At 36.9% G+C, this 17,636-nt stretch overlaps 2 protein-coding genes across 2 annotated transcripts; both read right to left on the bottom strand.

Annotated features, from left to right (window-relative positions):
* Positions 1–570: 570 nt before the first annotated feature.
* On the bottom strand, positions 571–9,784 carry Chd1 (Chromodomain-helicase-DNA-binding protein 1). Its single transcript, XM_015978568.2, has 16 exons — positions 9,643–9,784; positions 8,462–8,553; positions 6,427–6,571; positions 5,348–6,370; positions 5,184–5,297; positions 4,950–5,114; positions 4,753–4,895; positions 4,562–4,699; positions 3,544–4,513; positions 3,039–3,497; positions 2,067–2,987; positions 1,838–2,016; positions 1,676–1,787; positions 1,493–1,623; positions 1,167–1,439; positions 571–1,117 (listed from the first exon to the last, which is right to left on the bottom strand). Exons 1-16 carry the CDS (start codon positions 9,649–9,651, stop codon positions 898–900), a joined length of 5,094 nt encoding a protein of 1,697 aa, XP_015834054.1. The 5' UTR covers positions 9,652–9,784; the 3' UTR covers positions 571–897.
* Positions 8,672–16,321, bottom strand: Shc (SHC-adaptor protein). The gene is made up of 7 exons (XM_965317.4): positions 15,818–16,321; positions 15,641–15,711; positions 15,357–15,591; positions 15,144–15,304; positions 12,179–12,444; positions 11,891–12,126; positions 8,672–11,838 (listed from the first exon to the last, which is right to left on the bottom strand). The coding sequence occupies exons 1-7, from the start codon at positions 15,902–15,904 to the stop codon at positions 11,710–11,712; spliced, it is 1,185 nt and encodes a 394-aa protein (XP_970410.1). The 5' UTR covers positions 15,905–16,321; the 3' UTR covers positions 8,672–11,709.
* Between the last annotated feature and the right edge of the window lie 1,315 nt (positions 16,322–17,636).

Here is a 17,636-nt window from a genome sequence, read left to right as displayed (position 1 = left end):
GGTAACTAGAAACTACCGTTTCTACTCCGTTCGAAATACTTAAGTGAGTGCTCATTTTGCGCAAAAGTTACAGTGATTAGAAAAAGAAAAATTTATTGTTAAAAGGAACCAAATCGCCAAAATTTCAAGTCAAAAAAATTCCGCGCTGACTCAATCGATGAGTCAGTTTTCAGCGACGCGACGACGGTGTGCACACTGACTTATCGGCCCGGAATTCAAATTTAAATGTGAATGATACCGATGTCTTTTGTCTTCAACCCTTTAAGGTCAGGTATGTATTTTTTTAATTTTATTACTCTTATAACAGTAAGCCGTGTCGACTCAATATTCAAATATTTCTACTTAATATTTTAAATTATCGTAAAAATTTTATTGTAATCAAAAACTAAATCTTTTCTTCGTTTTGCCTTAATTTTGAGTTTCCTGAAAATGGTCATTTTAATTTTATGGCCATTTGGGATTTTTAATTCAAATCCAGCTAAGTAGTTTTTTGCCAAGAATTTTTTTTAACCATTTAATGTAATGACATTACTGGTTTGGGGGAAAGTGGTGAAGGTAAAAAAACTCGGGTTTATCAAAACATATCTATTTTGTATGTATGTACATTTAAGTTGTCATTTACACTGGTTGGATAGGCCTGCACATCAAAAGTGTTGGCATAACACAGCCACCTTTTTGGGTTTATCTTAATTAATTGCAACTGAATATCCATACAATATAATATAAAACATTTGGTAATGAAAAAAATGCAAGAAATGAAAAATCATCGAGAAATTAAAACAAATTAAAAAAAATCATAAATAAAAAACAAATCTCAATGACTTTTCACACAAACGAACAGCTCGCATTTTAACCATTGTACATTGTTATGCACACATTCCTTAGATTTAACGAAATCTATTGTGGCCGCCTATCGTACTCGCGTCTGTTATAGTCTCTATCTAAGGGACGCCAATCACCAGGTGAAAACCTGTCTCTTGGAAACTGTTCCGGTATATACAATGGAATTGGTTGAAAGTTAGGACCGTAAAATACCGGTGGTCGCTGACCACCCATGGGAGGCATAAGATCGCGGGGATTCCTCGCGTACCTCCAATCTGCTTTCCCCTCGGGAGACCTAAATCACAAACTGTGTCACAAAATCACTGCAAATTGTCACACCTTACCTTTTATCGGGCCGACCAAAGTCACTCCTTTCTCTGTGATAACCACCCTGTCTTTGATAATCAAACCTGTCTCGCTTATGTTCGGGGAAACGGTCACGTGACTGACTCCCGCTCCACCTTTCATGGTCGGCATGGGACATGGGCTCGTGCCGAAAACCGCCAGAGCTCGGCTTTCGACTACCGCGGCCATAGCGAGACCATTCTCCCTCTTCTTCTGGCTCGTCGCGGTTTTTCTTCTTCTTTTCCTTTTCTTCCTTATCACGTTTGTCTTTCCTGGAACCATCATTACTATCATTACAATTATTCACCCCAGAGTTAATACATACTTTTCTGAACGGTGTTTCTTCGATTCCCGTTCTTCTTTATCGTCACCTTCATGACGCCTTTTACTCGTATGTTCTCGTTCATCTTTACTCTCACTTTTTGTTTTCTCTTTACTAGTGCTACCGCTCGCATCCTTAAATACGCAAATATGAATATACAATTCAGGGGAAATTAAACACAATTACCGGGTCGTTCTTCTTTTCCAGCTTTTCCGACTTCTTGCAGGCTCGTTTATACAATTTGTACAATTTTTTAGAATCAAATTCAGTGAATTTTGATACAAAATACCACAAGTTACTGTAAAAATATTGTAATAAAAAATCCTCAATCAATGTTAACTCACAAACCTTCTCCATTCTTTAATTTTTTCTGGATCAGTATACTGATTCAAACAATGAGTGATTTGTTCCCCAATTTGTATTAAACACAACCTAGTGTGGTTTACTTGTTCAGCCTCTGATAAAGACTGATCCGGATTATCCAATGCTTTGAGGGCTTTCTTAACCGGTCTCATTTTTTCTTTACACTATTAGTTAAAAATTAAAAATATGAAAATCAAGCGGTTACAAAACGTACCTCATTAAATATGGCAGGATCCAAGTCGCCCAATACATCCAAAGCCCTTGGTTCATTGTTAGCAGTAAAATGCATCGGTCCGGCAAGTTTCTTCTCTTTCTTCTTATCCTTCTTCTTGTCTTTCTTCTCGCTGTGATGTTTGCTTGAACCATCCATTTCCTTGTCATCTTCTTTCTTAAGTACAGATTTGCTCTTTTTGGGAATCGACGAAGTCGTGCTTGCAGAACTAGCAATGTTTGTGTCTTCATTTGAACTAATATCATCATTATCAATAATTTCTTTAGTCAAAGCTTTGGTTTCTTTCGACTTCCGTTGCCTTTTCGGTTTCGAAACCCCTTTCTTCTGGTCGAGTTGCTTCTTCAATATTTTTAGTAAATACTCAGCTCTGGACTGTAGATGTTTAGCCTGTGGCTTCTTATCTTCATTGAGTAAAATTTTATCACCAATTCCCAAAGTTGGGTCTAACTTAATCTGTTCCCATGAACCCATTCCATAGATGTAAATCCCTTGAAGCAACTTGGAATCTTCGTTACTGTCCCATTCGACGTCAAAATGGGCAGGTTTGGTCCTTGCATCCAACACCCATTTGCTTCTTTCTTCCGGATTCGAAGGCAAAACTTCGTCCAAAGGCTCCAACTCCTCTTCACACGCCATCATTGTTTTGGCATTAACTGAAACTCCACCTAACTTAAACGAAGGTCCTCGCATCCTCTTCCGACCCCGACTAGCATCATCTTGGGTACTTTCGTTATTTTCTTTGGTGTGTTCACCCATATACGCCCTACAGCGTTCGTGAAGCAGCTCCCCTAACTTCCTCAACTCCGCCAACGGTTTTTCCTGCAATTCCGCGTCGCAAGCCACCGCTTCTAGCCTCTTCAACGGCGCGCTGAACTTCTTGTAACTCTTCACAAACCTTCTGATCTGAAATCCAACATTTAGAAAAAATAAAAATGACGACAGTCAACAACGTACTTCCACGTCGGTGAAATTTTTTATTCTCTCGCGATTGGCTAACGGAGGTCGGCCACGTTTTCGCGGCCGTTCTTCGTCGCTTTCTTCACCTTCGCCGCTTGATCCACCCGATTCCGCCTCTTCTTTCTTCCGTTTCTTGCGACCTTTGCCGTCTTCGCCGTCGCTTTCGGACTGGTTGATTTGTTGGAGAGTTTTGCGGGAACGAGGCGGGAGGTACAAATCTTCCATTTCTTTGGATCTTTCTTCTTCTTCGACCTTCTTTCGGAGTTTTTCAGGGATGATTTCGTCCCAGTCTTTGCTTTCGTCATCTGCTGGTGCCTGGGGTGCTGGGGAGGGCTCGGTGTCTTCGTCAAAAGCGGCGAAATTTGCAACTTTGAAGGCTGATAGAAGTTCGTCTCCGGCTAGAGTGGGGGCTTCGTCACGTGTCTCTGCTCGTCGGAGGATTTCGTCAATATCACACTGTAAAATTATGATTAGGTTTAGAAGGCAAAGCGGGACGATTTACATTTGGTTCTTCGTCTTTGTCGTCTTCGTCCTTGAATAACTCTTCAGCGCCAAATTTGAGTATGGCGGTGAGGTCTTCCTTGTTGAAAGGATTGTTGTTTGAGGATCCTTTCTTGTCCAATACTGTTCGTCCTGTTGTATCCATCCTTTGTATAACTAGATGATCCAAGACCATTTTTTGTTTGGCACGTTCGACGATTTCTTCTTCTACTGATCGAGCGGTGACTAATCGGTAGATATTGACTTGATTCTTTTGTCCGATTCTGTGTGCTCTTGCTTGGGCTTGTAGATCATTTTGTGGATTCCAGTCCGAATCGAAGATAATCACAGTATCAGCTGTAGCTAAATTAATACCTAAACCACCGGCACGCGTCGACAGTAGAAAACAGAAATCTTGAGATCCTTCGGCATTAAAATGATCGAGTGCTTGTTTCCTAAGTTCGCCCTTGATGCCTCCATCCAGACGTTGAAAGGGGAAATGGCGCAACTGCAAATATTCACCTAATATGTCCAACATTCTGACCATTTGCGAAAATATTAACACTCTGTGACCCGTTTCACGTAAACGTATTAAAAGTTTGTCCAATAGCACTAATTTACCGGAACCGCGGAGCAACAGTTGCAAATGGTCTTCCTGAGAATTATTCGACTCGTATTCCGTCGGCTTCGTTAACAACGCGTGATTACAGCACTTTTTTAATTCTATAACTATATTTAAAAAGGTGTTGGTTGAACCTTTCACACCTTTACGTAACGCGTTATAGTTTTTGGTAAGAATCCACTTATAGTATTGTTTTTGAAGCGTAGTCATTTCTACCCTAAGAATTTGTTCAACTTTTGCCGGTAACGATTTCTCAACGTCTTTTTTCACTCTACGTAAAATGAAAGGCTCCAGTTGTTTGTGCAACCTTGAGTAGCCTTTCGTCGACGCGTGTTCGTGATCCTTTTCAAACTCCTCCCAGGCTTGGAACCTACGCAGGAAAAATTAACAAAGTTGGGGAGTTTTCAACGACACTTACTTCTGCGGCATGATAAAGTGGAGAAGTGCCCATAACTCCTTCAAACTGTTTTGGAGCGGGGTCCCTGTGATTAGCAGCCGATGATTCGTGTCGAACTCCATCAGCGCCTTGTAGAGCAAGGAATCATCATTCTTCAGCCTGTTTAAACGTTCCTGTTAAGTTCAGACTCACATCTTAAATTTTTCCATTACCTATGTGCTTCATCAACCAGTAACACAGCCCAGTTTAAACTACCAAGGAATGCTTTGTCTTTGAGGACAATCTCGTAAGTTGTGAGGATCGCGTTGAACTTCAGGCGTTTCGAACCTTCATAACTCCACTCGTATTGTCTGATCTGTACGGAAACAACATTAAGTGGTTTAGTTATCATAAACTTTGGCTTTGTTACCGTATCTCTTGATTGGACGTCGCCCAAATACGTGACGAAATTCATTTCGGGGGCCCACTGCGCGAACTCCCGCTGCCACGAAGTCATCGTCGACAAGGGCACAACACACAGGAACGGTCCGTGTAATTGGTAGGTGTTGAAGAGATAATACAGAAAGCATATCGTCTGAACAAAAAATAGTTGCCATTAAAATCTAAAAAATCAATGTTGTATTTACCTGCGTTTGGTTATTACCTGGATTGTTTTACCCAGGCCCATCTCGTCGGCTAAAATAACCGAGTTTTCTTTCGACCAGGAGTGAATCAACCAGTTCAGGCCGTCCATTTGGTAGTCCCGCAACACCAAAGTCTTGACAAAATCAAAAATTAGAAATGGAAAATTAAATTTTTTTGGTGTACCTTCTCGATTCCCATCATATACTCCGGTTGAGTCTTCACTTCGTGGAACTTCGGCCGGTACTTGAGGACTTTGCAGTGTTTGGTTGGAGTCTGTTTCGATTGTTCGCGATCGTCGAATTCTTTTATTTTCTTCGGCCACTTCTTCTGAATCAAGCCAGAGTCCTCCCACGTGGAATCGGCATAAGGCAGACTTTCCCACTTAATGAAATAGTCGGTGCCACCGTCCGGTTTATTATATTTCGCGATAATCCTCTCAACGTTGTTGTAGCTTTTTAGCAACTCCTGCGACAACTCCATTTGACACTCGTAGTATTCTATGTCTTCCGGAGTTGCATATCTCATCCATTGCTGAATTTCGATTTCTTTCTTGATATAATTTTCCAGTTTCTTCATTCCTTTTACTTTTTGTTCCTTTAGTGACTCTTCCGACTCCCAGGTGTTATGTATGTGCGCCCAGTCCTTCCACTTGATGAGATACTGTTGTTCGGTACTTTCCGAGTCGTTCGGATCCACTCCCTCGTTGGGATCGCCGTTTTCCTCTACGTAATACATTGTTGTGATGTTTCCAGTCACCCCTTTCTTCCCTCTCCTTTGGCCCAAAATCTTCTCAATTGTTTCACACTTTTCTTCAGGTACAGGCTCAGACGTCTCAGTATATTCCACCTCTAACAAGTCCTCCGAATCAGTTTTATCGTCTTCACTTTCTTCCTTATAACTAACAGAAGCACCCGCGGTCCGTCTTGTCACTGTTCTTCTTCGATCTTCATCACTATCAACACTAGAATCGTCCGAACTGTACTTGGTTTTGGTTTTAGCTTTTTTCACAGTGGCACGTTTAGCTCCGACTCTTTTGCTCGGAGGTGGAATTTCTTTCTCCTCTTCCGATTCGGAAGAACTATCGTCGTTGTATTTCCACTCATCGCTCTTCCTCTTCTTCTGTTCGCTTTTGTTCTGTAATCGGTCTGGTTCCTTACGCGACCGCGACGACCTTCGAATGCCGTAAATGTCGGGATTTTCATCCCACTGTATTAATTTAAAACATTAGTAACACGAAATTTTGAGCTTTCTTAATTCGGTACCTCTTTCGAATCTGATTTCCTTTTGGATTTGGAATCGGGTGAATTGTTTGATGCGTTCGAACTGCTGTGAGGACTTGCCTTTTCGTTGCCGGAACCACCTTCTCCTCCTGAATCAGATCCACTTGAAGAAGACGAGCCGGAATCGCTAAACCATCATTTTTTATTTATTAAAATAGCAAACAAAACTGCAGATATCAGCTGATTTTGGGAAAAGCCTCGGGTCAGGAGTTAAGTAAAACACAACATTATACTGTTTATTTTTTATTAATCCGAAAAGTCTTGAAATTGGCGCTCTTGAATTATGTACTTTTATTATCCATGTTGTAAGTTGCACGCTTTACGTCAGTGATAATTATTATCTTTATATTGTGTATAAAATATATTTAGTGAAAAGTATTTGTACAGATAAATGGAAGACCTGCATTTTCACCTTCAATTCAAGAAAAATTTGCGCCAAAAAAATTACCGCAGGTGTAATAATCGACTTATAATTAGGCTTTATCGAAGCGTTGTATTTGTTTTGGGCTTAATCATTAATATTTCAAGGTTAATTCCGTGACCATATGGCCGACTACATTATCCAACTTAAATGGAACAAGTGCGTCTAACTGTATCGCCATTCATGATGCTAGTCTTCAGATTAAGCAAATTTATTTTTTTACCAGCTGGTTACCTAAGAACCTCTAATTTCGTTGAGATAATCGCTGATAATCTATCTAACAAATAATAAAACAGCAATAAATTGGAGAAGCACTGTCTGAATTTAACAAGCAAGCTGTTTTATTTGCTCGTTTTTCTGATGAGATACTTGCGTATACGTGTATTTATTTTTCAAGAAATGACGTATATGATTAACTGGAAAATTATAAATTATAACGAACAAATTTACTGTAAATTGTAATGAACAATTAATATTGTAACAGTTTAAGAGCATTTGAAGTAAGTTCATTAATATTCGATTTGAAAACGGTAAACTGTTCGTCTCCCCTACACAATTTTCCATTTCTTATTCTCCCCGAATTGAAAATTTTTCTTAAGAAAATCAATAGTCGTTAATATTTTAATTACATATTACTTTTTCCGATTTGGTTTATTATTACTTGTATGTAATGTTTGCTTATTTCATTTGGTTTAATTAACAAAAAATTCTCAATCTCAGATAATTGCACTGATCTAGCATCGGTAGTCATTCGATATCCAACGTTCTTGTTAGTCATTAGTTCATTACACAACCAATGTTATTGATTAGCAGCTTGTCTTTATACAGTCGGTTCAAAAAAATATTGCTCAAAATAAAATCCATCTTCGCAAATAATTTAAATAATAACCTTGACATTAACATTGTTTTTAATGAATAATGTAACAAGTTGGGTATGTACATTTCTAGTTAAACGTGTAAAATCCAATTATTTTAGAGAAAAACCTCAAGATCAGTTTCAGAAGTTTTCAGTTAATATTAAATAATAATTATAAAAAGTATATGTAATAATTAAAATTTAGACCGTTGGCAGTAACTGTTGTTTTGTGTCGGTAGTAGAATTGTAATTTGTCACAAAAAGTTTCTTTTATGATTGATACTTTTTATTTATCTCGAGATTTGCGAAGAAACTATTTCTTATCGCAGGTTATTAATGAAAGATTTAATAGTTTTAGACGAAATTATTGTTTTCATAAATAGAAATATTTTTCTTAATTAGTCTAATACTAATATCACACTAATATCCAGAATATGGAGGTGCCATTGCATTAATTATACCCCCATACAATTTAACGACCACAAAAACGTAAGAGAAAATTTTTAACAATCAAGACATTTTCTCACTTACCTTTCGATGTCTTCATCTTAACCCTCATATTTGCAAACAGGAAACCTAAAGATCCGAAAAATTCGACCCCCGAATAGTAAAGTTAATAAACCAATTGACTTTAGATTACATTTAATTATTACTTTTTTAATTGACTGATATCTGCAGGTGTGATTGAATTTGTGAAGAAAAATTCGTGAATGATCAATGATCAGTGGTCATAATCTTACCTTTCTGATCCAGAGTTATTTGATGATGAATCACTTTTGCTTTCGTTGTCAGATCCAGACCCAGAATTTTCTGAATCTGATACTTCCCCCGTCTAAAAAAAAAAACACAAAAATTGTCTTTATTTTTGATAAAAATCGAAATTCCCCCCAAAAATTATTAAATCCTTACGTGAAAATAAAAAAACAAGGGCTCCATAGTAAACACATAAAAACAATAATATTGTTTATTTTTTATATAACACAATAAATACAAAGTAGGTACGTAATAATAAAAATAAACATTTCAAAAATTTCATAATTTGATGTTTAAAAGTACAATCATATTTAAAAACAATTTTATACAAGACCTAATTGTTACACAAGGGCAAGTACCATCAATTTTAAGGTTAATTTTGAATGCACTAATTAAAAAAAAAATATTTTGCGCTAAAGCTAAGTAAATTCCTTTTTAATATTTTGAACTTTATGTCTCTATTTTGTCAAAAACGTTTAGAAGAAACCATATATACGAATTTTTTCTGTTATGGGTCCCGGGGGGTAAAATTTGGACGCGATGTTTTTAATTTGGTACCAATTTTGTAGCCAAAAGTACGCTTAGATTCTTATAACGGCCCTCAATAATGCGAATACTAAAATGTAATAATACGGCAACGGTTTGTAAAGGTTATATTCGTCAGTCCGATCAACCCCATGGCAAAAGTGGTGTCAAAAATTGAAATACAAAGTTATCATGAATGAAAAAGCTTAAATTACGTTTGTGGGCATTTATGAGAAAAGCGGGGTTGTCAAGGGAATTAAAAAAGACACTGAAACATGGGTTAACGTGTCTGAATGCAGTAAGGGACGCTGCAACAGTATAAACCCATAACTTTGGCTTAAAATTGCTCAAAAGGGTCCATCTCAAAAATTGAAAAATTTTGGCTTGATAGCTCCTTTGGAGTATGGAGAATGCGAATACATGAAGAAATGTGTGGAACACGGCCGGCTAGGGCCCCAAAATGAGCAAAAACCACTTGTAAACAAAAATATGCAAGGGAAAAGTGAGTAAAATCTTCTAAGTAATCAGACCACGCCCTTGGGATCACATTGACGCAGTATTTAAAAAACACGATATACTTGACGAAAAACTGATTTTGATCAAACAGCAACCCCCAAATTAGTGATTAAAGGGAATTTCTTACCTCTGGCATCTTGTACCACGTTTATCCTGAATTTCTCGTGATTACTACGAACAAGCACAACGAAAATTTTTGCAAATCGAACGGCAAGTGTCCTTTGATGTTTGCATAACGTCCGATCCCCGTGGAATCAACCCTTTCAGCGAAAATTTGGCGATTTTAGGGTAAAGTTCATGCAATACCACTGACTGACGCCATTTTGTACAACTACGCCGACGAGTTTTAAATGAAAATCACGTTTAATTACGATCACAAAACTAGCTAGTCCCTTTAGCTTGTTTATAAAACACACTTTTTAGGTTATACTATCACAATTCGCCACTAGATAGGGTTAAGTTAGTTATTATTGATGCCACCATAATTGTATGCGAATGGTGCTCGCAGCCATTTTGACTTTCTATCTGAATCGACAGCGTAGCTAAAAGCGCAAGACGGGGGCAGGGGAGCCAACTGTGCGAACCGAGGGGACCTCGGCGGGCCGCGGAGCGGGCGGGGAAACGTGACACTTCCCTGACGTCACGAGCATGAACTTTATTCGCTATTACCATAAGGTAAGTTTCGCGTAACGTAGTCTATTGCATGAGAATTATTTTCCTACGGCCGTTGTCCAATCAAATCTTGTGAAAACGCGGTATCCGTTTCCGGGACTAGGTGCACAAAATCCAAAATTCGTACCAACAAAATTCTACCAACTCTAACGTAAGAAAAACCCTACATTCGAACGTTCCAGACGGAACTAATGTTGAAATTTTAAAGAAAATATCCAATTCTAACCTAAAAATCGACACGTAGCACCTGTACTAATTGCACAAAAACCTAATCAATTCAGGAATGTTGCACAGACTTTTGGTTCGTCTCGAGCGCGCCAAATTCAATCGGTTTCTGTGCGATTTAAGGTCACTTGTAGACTATTCCGCAAATTGCGTCTCTATTCTAACGTTTTGGTGCACAGTCATGTCCACATGAACGCATTTTCCAAAAGTGGAAACACGACTATGCCGCAGTCTTGCATTCAAAAGCAGTAAAAATCAAAACTTTGCATCAAAAATAATGCAACACAGCATAAGTATAAAAACGTCCAAAAGATATATCAAACGTTGAAAATCTTCTAAAACGTTCAAGACATTTGCAAATTCAAGTACGTTTCTGTATCTAGAGAGCGTTGGAAGTGTCTTTTTAGTCATAGATTAACAACTTTACTGGTCCAGTTAGTAAAAAAATAGTTGTTTTCGAACATTTTAAAACATTCTTCAATTTCTGTTAAAATATCCCAAGTTAGAAAACTTGAAGGGCATTATGTTGCAAAAGTATACCACCAATTAATAAAACAAAACGGACGAAATAGCGTAAACAGTCAGGTCAGGATAACGGTGCATTCAGCTATTTTATAACTACATGGTTAGTTTTCAGATGAACCAAGTTTGAATTAGTGAAATAAGATAATTGTCACTTTTGTTGCGCATACCCGTAACCTTACTTTTAGACGCCGCCATGTTCTCTCTACTTCAATTATTTTTTATTTATGTTGTTACTAAAGTGTAGTTTTTGTTTAGGTCCTGCGTAAGAAGACACGAAAGGAAATGGAAACTCAGCCGGAAAACCGAAAATAATTTTATGTAATGTGTTATCCAAATCATAATAAATAATAAATAAAAACGTAAATCGTGTTTGTAAAATTTAATCCACCCTTCATGTTGTCCAAACCTGGGATCTATCACAAATTGTCGCAATCATATATGCACAATTAAAACTACCTAAATCACATCAAGTTATGTTTGATTAAGCATGAGGCTTCGACTGTTACCATAACACGTTATAAATGCGTAAAAAATTAATACTTGTTTAAAGTTCCTTGAATACTTTTGATATGATTATGCTGTGCCATATGGAAAACATAACCGTTCGCCCGGAATAAAAGAAAAGATCTCACTAAACAAGTTTAGCAAAAACCGTTTCGAATTTTTACTATATGGCATGAAAATCTTTGTACTATAATTTGCTAAACTTGCAATGAACAGTACTAGAACATAGAAGCTAGTGCAAGCCAGATTAATATTCACCAACTAAAAACTATGATATTCTTGGTACTGGGTTGCGAAGTACTAGAACGCTTTCAGCCGATATAATGGGGAGGACGTTCTCGCAGTGGAAGTTGATGAGATGGCTAACACTGTTGAACATCCGATCCCTCGTCCGAATCTATAAAACAAAACAATTAGCTAAAGCCCAGAGAAATCAAAGTCGTACTGACCACTCCTTCAGGATCTATCAACAGGAGATGTTTCTTCGTGTCATCTTGAATCCCCGAAAGCACGAATTGTCCTTCCGAATTCGGCGACTCCCGCACGAGAAAATCCCCATCCTTCTGGAGAAGTCGCTCAGCATCTGCGCGACTGATCTGTCCATGAAACCAAATTTCATGCTGTAATTCCGCTAAGTGTTCTTCAATACTTCTAATCGGTGGTTGGTGATGCGTCGTAAACGGTTCTAAAGTACCAAAAGTCAAAAATTGAACAAGGAAAAATTCAAAGCGACTTACGCATATCAAAAACGTCCCTTTCTTTAATCGTAATACTATCATTAACGTAATCGTGATGTGGCGTATCGAAAACGGAAATGTCGGAATTAAGGTCTATTAAGTTAGGACTTTGGACTGATGGTAGGGTTGTAAATGGTGGCACGACGGAAGGAAGCGGAGGGACAGGTGGAGGACCCACATCGGGAGGTACTTTGCCTGGAAGATCGTTGTAGTAGTCTTTATCGGCGTCGCCACCTGTGGACGTCGACGGCTGGCCCATCGCAAGCCTGGAAACCACCGTCAAAAATACCGCCACATTTAACAAGCAAAAAGTGGTCACAAAAATACCAACTCATACATAATTATCTAAAGAATTGTCAATTCTTCGCGTTTATTAAAAAAAAAAAAAGAAAGACGAAAAGGAAGGTGGCTCCATTTTTTTCCAAACACACATAAGGTAATTCAAAAATAGCAATGTTGAAAATGGGAAAATCCAGATATTAGGAGCATCTTGTGGCCTTTTGTGCAATATGATGTTAATTGCTTGGTCAGAAGCCGCACAATATAGATATTCAGCCCGTCGAACTTTTTACTTAACATAAATAAATTTACAAGGTGCATATTCAATAAGTAAAGACTTACCTATTACAACAACAAAGTTATTAAACGGTTACTAAAACCCACAGCTTCTATCGGTTTTCTCAAAACTTCATTTTTGACTGCTGTTTTTGAATTTAATTTCTAAATCTTAAAACTTATTTTTAACTTTACAAGTCGGGTTACAACCCAAAACTACAAAAAAAACAAGTCAGTTTCATCACATTAAATTTATATAACAACGATCAAGAATGACTTGAGCTGGAGCTGGTAACAGAATAAGAGCATGTCCTTATTCAGTGCTTCTGCTTGCAACCGAATATGGTTTTGTTTAACAAACATTTCATGTTTCATAATACAATTGAATCGTTTATTTCACTTTTCGAATAAGTCGACAATAAACTATTGAAGGGCACAGGGGAAAAACGACTTCAGTCCGTCTCAACTAAAATCACGAACAATCAAATCCAAAGTTTTCTCACGTGGACCCGTAACTTTTTTTCCTTTTTTCCTCAGTAGAGTGTATCTTGTAACACATTTTGCTCTGAACTAAAGTCGTATTTGCTATTTCCCGCCTCAATTATTTGATAGTTTTCTCAAAAACTACAATACTGCAACTCCACATCAATTTCTTAAACAAGTGGACAGGTCGTTTTCCCCTGTCCCTTCAATTTGTTTTAAGAAATACAATACTATAAATTGTGTTATTTGTTTATTGCGGTCGAAATCATTTAAGATAAGAATTTACCACCCATTTCACGATAACAGATTAACAATAATAAGATTTTTTTATAATTTAAGAAATTATGTCATATTAAAGGTTATTTGTTAATCATACTGTCACAATAAAAAAAAATCTAAAAAAATGCAGTTAGTAACTTTCCCATACAAACCAAATTAACAAGAAAAAACATTTCATTATCGGAAAAATATCATGAGAAATTATTTTTTCAACTAAATAATAATAATAATAAAATAAACTTGAATACTGGGTAGTTCTTTGTATACAAGTGCGATATACAGGATGTATGCAAATTGGCGCACAAACTCTTCAGTACGCTATAGCACACGTTCCAACAAACTCTAGAAAAAATAAATAAAAAAATCCCCTTTCACTTATTCTTAGTAGTATAAGGAAGTAAAGTGGAGATTTTTTTCTTAATTTTCTTAAATAATTTTAATCGGTGATAGTATCAAGACAGATACCAAGTTCCTCTACCCTTCAACACATCACAATTATTTATAATAATCTTTAACATGTGTTTTTTATATTCAGACATCTAAAAAATTGATCCGGCAACATAGGAAAAAATCCATAGTTATAATATTGCAACTACTCCACAACAATTAATAGAGGTACGTCGAAAACACTCGAGTACTGACAATGCTGCAAGTTTTACCAAACAATTTTGTGTGAATAAATTCGTTAAAAATGACGATGGATTTTTTATAACATTTTTATAAGATTTTGAAACGTTTTTACAACCTATGCGCTTATGCGCTATTTTGTATACACGCTGCATATAAACTAATAAATATCATTGATATTTGTGATATTTATGGCGATATTTTATCAAGCATGCCAACCCTAGTTTGAAGTGCTAAAATTTCAGGAACCGGAACCATTTAAAAATAAAATTTAATATTTACTGTAAAAAGAAAGTTGGTAAAATAATATCAACTACCTATAGATTTTGCTGACATATCAAAGATGACCAAAGATTCTAACAAAGCAATAGGAGTGTCATGAAGTCAGATTAGGTGATCACGTGAAGAAAATGGACCAATCCGATGCTCAGGTTCACGGGACAATCACGAGTTAACTTTTTAGCGGCCTTAATAGGTTTAACATTATGATCAACATTACTGCCAATAAATAGCAAGAAATAGGTCTGTTTTGACAACACATCTGTTAAAAAAGTAACACGACGCTCTTAAAATAGATAAACGATACCAAAATTAACAAGTCTTGTATTTTTTGTCTCTGGTCACAGGTCAGATTAATTAGAGTGTTATTTGGTGTTTCAATACGTGTAGTATCATTTTTTATATTTCGCGTGTCGTATTTTAAACCTTTAGACTTCTAAAAGTGACTACTAGTTTTTATGTACATATAACGTAAAAACTGCCTTCATTATGCCAGTTATTAAACATATTTTAACTCAAAAAATACTAGTATACTCATGTTATACAATATGGAGCCACCATAAATAACAATTAATTTAATTAGCGCAGTAAACGTAAAAATGAGTTTTAACATGGAATGAAAGTCGCCATGTTGTACAACATTACGTCCTTGAAACAGGCGTAATTTTGTGTGTATTGATTTTGTTCCAAAGTGTTATTAATGCGACCACAACAATAATGTTATTACAAAAGAATAAATTACCCGATTTGTGCTGGTTTCATGTATTGTTTGAACCTCAGTTCGAAAGCTTGCCCTATGGTTGCTATAACATCTTTGGCTAACCCACCCCCACATTCTAGAACATAGCAGGCTCTAAAGTCGTTGATGTCTTTCGCAATGTAACCAACAAAGTCCATAGTGTCCTACAAGCTATCTGGTTACATAATATAAGAGATGAAGGCTTTTCCAACTTACAATATCGCCCCCTGAAGCAAACGAGATGTGGGGCATGTCATGACACGCAATGACTTTATTGTCATCTAGCGAAGTTAAAGATAGGTTCGAACTTGATACATTTAGACTAACGTTCGCCCCTGCGTGGGTCATATTAGGAACTTCAGCAATGGCTTTTAAGACTTTCTTGTCGACTTTTCGTTTCTTATCGGCCGTTTTTAACCCGGCGGCCTCACAGACCTTATTTATACATTCTCTAAAGCGGAACTGGTGATTTTGGGGGTTTGGGGGCCGAGAGTACTTACTTGGCAACAGTCGACCGGGTTTTGAAATTGAGGATTTTCATGGAGACTTTCACCTCCAGACATCCAACATACTGGAAAGAAGAAAATTCGTATATAGGGTGTGACTGTTACATGGAGGCACGGCAAAATCGATATTGCGGTTCTACATGGCTCGCAAATTGGATTTTTGACTCTTACCCTAACTGCATAAGTCGCCCCTTGCTTCGAAATTAGTTTATCGGAGTGAATCCACCCACCCAGTGGCTTGCTAATAAACGTCGACATTTTCGCTGCGAATTCCTGCGATAAGATGGGTGTGAACCTGCCTGACTAGTTCTTTTCCACCGGTTTTTCTCGCTGCAGCGAGGAAAATCGACGATTTTTCACAAGAAAACTTGCCAATTCACCCAATATGACGTCTACGTCGAGAAGCATCGGTTTCCACGGCCAACTACGCAGTACGCACTAATTCCTCACATTTAACTTACTAAACTAGTATCACAATTTTTTCATTATTTCGATGCAAACGAGGGGATTTTCGCATTTCTAGAGGCGCACATAGCAACAGAAATTCAAAAATAAGTCGACTTTGGGGAGGACATGCTACGCTTGCAGGCTCACATTGCACACCCGCCTCATTTTGCTTTTGTTTTCTAACCGTTTACGTCATGAACATGGCTCACTTCGCCGATATTAATATTTAGAAGGGGATGGAATCAGCACTGCGCAACTCGGACCGATCACACCCGAACGCGCCCGATCTGATAAACAGGAATCCCCAAAATGGGAGCGTTTTTTAAATAAAAAAGGTCAAAATATAAATAGCATTTTACGTCATAACACTTTCGATAACAGCCCAACACCTCATTTTGTCCAAGTTTCTTGAAAAAAAATCTACCAAATAGACTTTTTTCAAAAACATTTTCGATGTGTAAAGTTTCCAGAGTAGCAACAACGCCTCATTAATTTCATGACAATCGTATTGCCCCCTTTCAATGGGCCTCTTCTCGTCAGGAATCAAGAAAAAATTATAAATTATAATGATGAATTTTGCATTTGATTTGAATGATAGACCATCTCAAAGTCAAAAGAGCAATGCCCGGATGGTGTGTAAAGGGCAATTAGATATAAATACACTTCAATTTGTTGCTTTGGTACTGTTCAAAATTTTTACCTACCCGCCGGATACGAGGGATTAAAAAGCAATTTTGAAAAATTTTAATTTGTCAAATGTTGAGTTTTGTGAGAGAATCTTGGGAAACAATTAAAACAATTGATTTAAACAAATCAATCTTTATCAAAAACAAATCGATCCACAATTTTTGAACCCAAGTGTAATAAAAAACTTGAAATTTTCTTAGAAAAGAGCGAAATTCTAGATGGTTTGGCCGACATTTAGAAAATAATCAAACAATTTTTTTCAATTTTATTCAATTTGAAACAATTTTTTGTTCAGTTGGGAACGCCGCTTGATTGGTCTGCTTTACAGTTGGGAGTGCATTACCCCTCCCATATCCAATGACAAACGCTTCAATCGTCTTGCAATTTTTTGTGCACCTGATAAACAAGTAGGAGGTGATTTTAATATTTTTATTGGTCAATTACGCATTTCTGGGACAAATCAGGAAATGAGAACCGGTTAAGGGCCGGTCTTTCTCACAGAATGCGCTTTCGCCTTGGGTGCCAATAAAATGGTCAATTCTGCTTAGTTTTTAAAATAATTCAATTTTTTATAATTTTTATAATTTATTTTATATTTAATTTATATAATTTTTATAATTTTCAAAATCAAAAAATAATTTAATTTAGAACCAGAGTATGTACATTTTCAAAAATTAAAAGTACAAACACTGACAAAGGTACTTTAACGCTGAGAAACTATAAACACAAAAAACTAAAAAATATAATTGAGACTAAAATTCTGAAGAACTAAGCGGCTGAAAAATTAAGAAGCTGAAAAAAATCTCTGGAAAACAGTTCAAATTGTTATCGACCTTTCAGATTGAGTACCGTTATA

The sequence above is a fragment of the Tribolium castaneum genome, chromosome 10, assembly GCF_031307605.1.
Source record: "Tribolium castaneum strain GA2 chromosome 10, icTriCast1.1, whole genome shotgun sequence".
Lineage (NCBI taxonomy): Eukaryota > Metazoa > Arthropoda > Insecta > Coleoptera > Tenebrionidae > Tribolium > Tribolium castaneum.
This window is presented reverse-complemented; position numbering and strand designations above follow the sequence as displayed.